The sequence below is a fragment of the Chinchilla lanigera genome, unplaced genomic scaffold, assembly GCF_000276665.1.
Source record: "Chinchilla lanigera isolate Chin_1 unplaced genomic scaffold, ChiLan1.0 scaffold00122, whole genome shotgun sequence".
Lineage (NCBI taxonomy): Eukaryota > Metazoa > Chordata > Mammalia > Rodentia > Chinchillidae > Chinchilla > Chinchilla lanigera.
Genome location: NW_004955523.1, coordinates 40,273 through 45,400, shown reverse-complemented (window position 1 = coordinate 45,400; position 5,128 = coordinate 40,273). Strand labels below are relative to the sequence as shown.

The 5,128-nt window shown below is 51.0% G+C and overlaps 1 protein-coding gene across 1 annotated transcript in view; it reads left to right on the top strand.

Moving 5' to 3' along the window:
* Batf (basic leucine zipper transcription factor, ATF-like) overlaps positions 1-3,036 on the top strand; it is a 23,739-nt gene extending 20,703 nt beyond the window's left edge. The window contains exon 3 of the mRNA XM_005409366.2: positions 2,515-3,036. Coding sequence (XP_005409423.1) covers positions 2,515-2,724 — 210 coding nt within the window. The 3' untranslated portion in view covers positions 2,725-3,036. The remainder of the gene's footprint in view (positions 1-2,514) is intronic.
* The last annotated feature ends 2,092 nt before the right edge of the window (positions 3,037-5,128 follow it).

The window sequence follows — 5,128 nt, the reverse complement described above, 5'->3', positions numbered from 1 at the left end:
CCGGCGCGGGCGGACCGCGGCCCCTGCCCGGCCCAGAGACCGGCTTTCCTTCGCAGCGGCCCGGGCGAGCTCAAAGCCGCGCTCGGAGCCGGCAGGCTGCGGCTGAGCACGTCCCGGTCCGTCCTGCGCAAGGGACGGCGCTGGCCTCACGGGTCCGGCCGGGCCCTCCGCGCCTCCGCCGCTGAAAACAGAAACCCCCGGCTTCCTGGGTTCCGATGACTGGCAACGTAACCGGCAAGGCCCATTCAGCTGTCTCATCAGCCTGCTGCTCACGATCCTGATGGATTGTGTAGAGCAAATTTAAATGTCGAGTTATGTTACAGGTGCTCGCCGCCCACCGTATTTTTGAGTCAACTTCTTCATGGAATCAGTTGTTATCAGGCCGTCAGGCAGTCAGTCAGTCTACAAATGTTTGCGTTCGTATGATGTGCCAGGCATTTAACTAGGCACTTAATAAGTAGCTGAATAATTAAAATAAATTTAATGTCGTATTTAGCCAAGGTTTTCCAAACTCACCTGGTCATGAGAATGACCAGAAACACTAAAAAAACTCAGATTTCTGGACGCTGCAGCCCCTCCCCCCAAATCACAAACCCGCTGAATTCCAGCCTCTAGATACCAGGAAGGGTTGTGATTATATTTTTTTAACTAGCCCTCAAATTAATTCTGATGACATGGAGAGTCTTGCAAATGCTGACCTACACCAACTAGAACTCAAAACGTAAGACCTGGTCTACAAATACTAGGGTTTTTTTTGAGCTAAAATGCATTAAATTGCCTCAGCAGTGCCGTTTCGCCTTCCGTGGTGGGTGCCAGTATTTAGCCCAGTGGGTCTCCCTGATCAGGTCACAGAACATGAGCCTTAAAATCACTTGGGAAATGCAGTTTCCTGGGCTTTTTGAAGGAGGGATTGTTTTCCAGGAATTCCTAATTACGCAAGTGCGACTGTTGATTAATAAATGATGTGATCTGGAATCCCTGCTCCTTATCCTGAGCATTTCTGACGAACACGAATCTGAAGTTTCTCCTGAGCGACAGGACAAAGGTTTTTCTGGAGAAAAGGGGGCTTTGTGTGTCTAGCTCCCGTCACACTGGGAGTATAAGAGCCCCTCCCACGCAAGATTTTCCTTTCTGTGGTCTTAGTCAGCTTTGGTCAATAGTGGTCTGAAAATATGAAATGAAAAATTCCAGCAATAACCAACGCTTAAATAATTTCATAAGCTTTAAATAATTTCAGCACAGCATATTCAGTACAGCATAATCGTTCTATTTTACTATTAATTATCACTAATCTCTTACTGTGTCTTGTTTATAAGTTTAATTTTATCATAGGTACAGCAAAAACATGGTATATCTAGGGTACTATATATAGTGCTAATGGGTACTAAACATAATATGTATTAGGTTTCAGGAACATTATAGAACACATTTCCAAGGGTGATGGTATGGGGTCTACATGTAAAACCCACCCTTGGATGGGCAGAGTGGAATAGAGCACCATGGCTGCCTTTGATCTTTTAATATTTATGAAGACCCTAAGTGTTTTAGAGTCTGGGGAAGCAAACAGTTAACCATGGTTTTTGTAAAGAGAGACTAGCCCTATCTGTAAGGCTAACTGCAGACCCAGAGGCACCTGGAGAACACATTGTATTCCAGAGCAGACAGAAATTAAGTTGGTATAAAATATTCTCACAAACAACTTTTCTCAGGCCCTGGCCTGCCAGCCCATTTTCTTTGGTACACGCTTGCCACTTTCAACACACAGATACGCTTGTACACACATGTATTAAAAAAAGCACATTCACACATACACCTTGGAAAGGTTTGCATATGGTTTTTCCCTACCAGAACTCATGTGGAGGTTTTGTCCCCCATGTAGTAACAGTGTGGAGAGGAGGTGGTGCCTTCTGGAGGTGATCAGTTTCTTACGAGGGATTAATGCCTTTCTTGCGGGACTGATCCTGTTACCATGAGCATGGTTTTTGTAAAGAGAGACTAGCACTTCCCCTCTCTCTCACACACAAGCCTCTTCCCCACTCACCCTCTTGCCTTCTCTCTTCTCCACCAAGCGTGGAGGAGTATGTGGCTTTCACTAGAAGCCACACGGGTGCTGGTGCCACATCCTTGAACCTCCAGCTCTGCAAGTTAAGTCAGCCTACTTTTTATGTGCTGTATTACCCAGCCTTGGCCATCTTGTGATAGCAATAGAAACATGGGCTAAGACGGGTTGAACTGTGTGAAACTGCTACTCTTACAGGTTAAAATAGACAACTATCCACAGTTTCATATGATTCTCCTTACTCTCTAGGCATACACATGCACACACACATATGTACTTATGTTGATGTACCCGTGCCTGCATACAAGCTCATATGCACATGCACACACAAATTCCCTGATGCCCTTCTCCACAGCTGTGCAAAACAAACCTGGCTTCCCCTCCCCTCTCCCTGCCTGGCCAACTCTGCCACCTTCCCTGACATTGATCACTGATGGCTGTCATCCCTTTTACAGGAGAGTGAGGACTTAGAGAAACAGAACGCAGCCCTGCGCAAGGAGATCAAGCAGCTCACAGAGGAGCTGAAGTACTTCACGTCAGTGCTGAGCAGCCATGAGCCCCTGTGCTCTGTGCTGGCCACCAGCACCCCGTCGCCCCCTGAGGTGTTGTACAGCACCCACGCCTTCCACCAGTCCCACGTCAGCTCCCCACGCTTCCAGCCCTGAGCTTCCGGCAAGGAGAGCAGAGTCCCCAACCCCCGCCGTTCCTGTGGCCTCTGCAGCCACGCACAGACTGTGGCCGGACTGCCCTGTCTCCACGGGAGACCTGGTGGCAGAGACCTGGACAAGGACAGAGCACAAGGACTGTAGCAGCCAGAGGGGCCTGAGGCCCCCAGTGGTATGGAGCTAACCAGGATGTGCTGGACCCCTGTGTGGATGGAGCTGCAAACAGAGACATCACACACCAAGCCCAAGTGACCCCACACAGGGAAAAGACCAAGGCTGGCTTATTTTTCTAAATAAATATTTAAAAAGAAACCAGCTTCCCTGTTTCACTCTGTCCCTAGAAACTCTACATTCTGTGGGGCTGGGAACTTTTTTGTGTCCTTGGCCTCAATTACCCACTAAAGAGCTCACAGACTCTGCTAATACCCCTTCTTTTCCATGGTTTGTTCATGAACTTGGGAAGCCGAGCTCTTTTTTATTTTCTCAAAGCATCTTTAATCCTGCCTTTGGGAGTCTTGATTTTCCTGCTCAGATCTTGCTGTGACTCCCATCTTTCCATCCCTCATGGCCACGTGCTTTCTAGATTGTGAATGGCTGCTCTCCATTGGGGAGAAGGCCCAGGGTAAATGCCATCTGCACAGATGGAAGCCAGGTGGGCCCTGCTCTCTCCCACTCACACAGCTCCCAGCCAGCCAGGCCAAGTGTCTGAGTGACACAAAGGCAGTTCTGCACACCCCTGGTGGCAGATAGCTTAGAAGTACAGGTGCCTTACGGGAAGATGTCACCCTCTTAATGAGCAGTGGTAATGAGCACTTGACTACCTGTCTCCACAGGGCTCAGCAGGCTGCCATCTGAGCATCTCACGTGCCTCAAGTCACTCTAGTTTGTCTCCAGTTTGGGCAGAGTTTGAAACCCATGTACTCCATGTACCCCGGCTCTGAGGTCCCCCTGCTCCTCAGAGGTCCCTGGGCTGTGGGCCTGTGGACCTACACCCTATAGCCCCACCTATAATGCTGCCCAAAGCCACACCCTTGGCTGCAGTGGGGCCTGACACCTCAGGGCCTTCGCAGAGGCATCTGGAGACCAAAGCAGCAGGGATAACTGTGGCAGGCTTCTGGTCCAGCCTCTTCAGCAGCCACCTCAGCGTCACCCCTTAAGCAGCACAGCCTCCACTTGCCGGCCTGTGGCTCTGGCTGCTCTGAGGCTGCATCTCAGCTCTGCCCTCTCCCACCCAGTTCTCTCCTGTCCTCTGAGATGCTGCCAGCATTGGGTATTGTGACTATTCAGCTCCAGAGCCCTGGAAAATCTGCTCCTAGCATGAGCACCTGCCATCTGTGTGGGCTGCATAGGGAGGAGTCCAACCCAAAGGCCTCTGGAAGCACACAGCAACAGCTGGGGCTCCCGCCTGCGCAGCCATGGCCCATGAGTATCCAGGGCAGGGGAACTAGGCTGAGTCCAACAATTGAGAGCCCAGAAGACCTTCCCTGAGCACTGGCTTTTCTTCCTATCACTCTGAACTTTTTGCACCTTTGTTCTCCCAACAGAAAGATGGCTGGAGTTCCTCTTCCCGGATAGAGTCGGTGTGGACTGGGATGGGAGCAAAGAGGATCTCCTATCAGTTTCCTTTAGGGCCTGGCTTTTCCAGTGTCCAGCTCTTTTCTACCCCTCTGCTAACAGACAGAGCACAGAAGCTAGCCTCTCCCTGTAGTGCCTGGACTCAGAACTCCAGGTCCCGCTTTCTTTGCTGCTAACCCTGCCGGAGCCCAGCAGCTTCCTTTCAGAGTGTTGTCCCGCCTGCCCCCGGTGTAGCACTGTGATTTTCCCCAGAAACCCCCGCAGAAGGCACATGAACTCTGCCAGACATCCTCTGCGCGACACTCAGGGCCAGAGCGACAAATGCAGCACCCACGTGCACTGCTCCCGTCTCTGGACGAGGACTGCGCTTCCCCTTTCATTCTCCACTTTATAGTGACCCCAGGCAGTTCCACTTCTCCTTTCTGATCAGCCTGGTAAAGGTGGCAGTGGAGGTTGGGGCAAAGGCCAGTGCCAGCCTCACCTCCACGTGGGGAAATCGCAGAATCAGCCACAAGCAGGGACTGGAACTTCCAGAGCTTTGATCTTGGACTTCTTATCATCCCCACATCCTACTCATGCCAGGAATGCCCCCCAGGGTGCTGGGTCACTCAGCCACGCTCACTGAGCTCCCTCGAGGCCCGGTGGGCCCTGAGTACATGAAATTCCCTGGACATAGGACACCTGGGAGTGGTGGGGAGCATGGCGAACTGCAGCACAAATGCACAGCTGCCCTTCAGTTCTTGCCACGCTGCCATGTAGGAATTCAGGCTGTGTGACTGTCTTGTCTTCCAATTGGTCAAGAAAAGCTAAAGTCAGAATTTTTGCATGA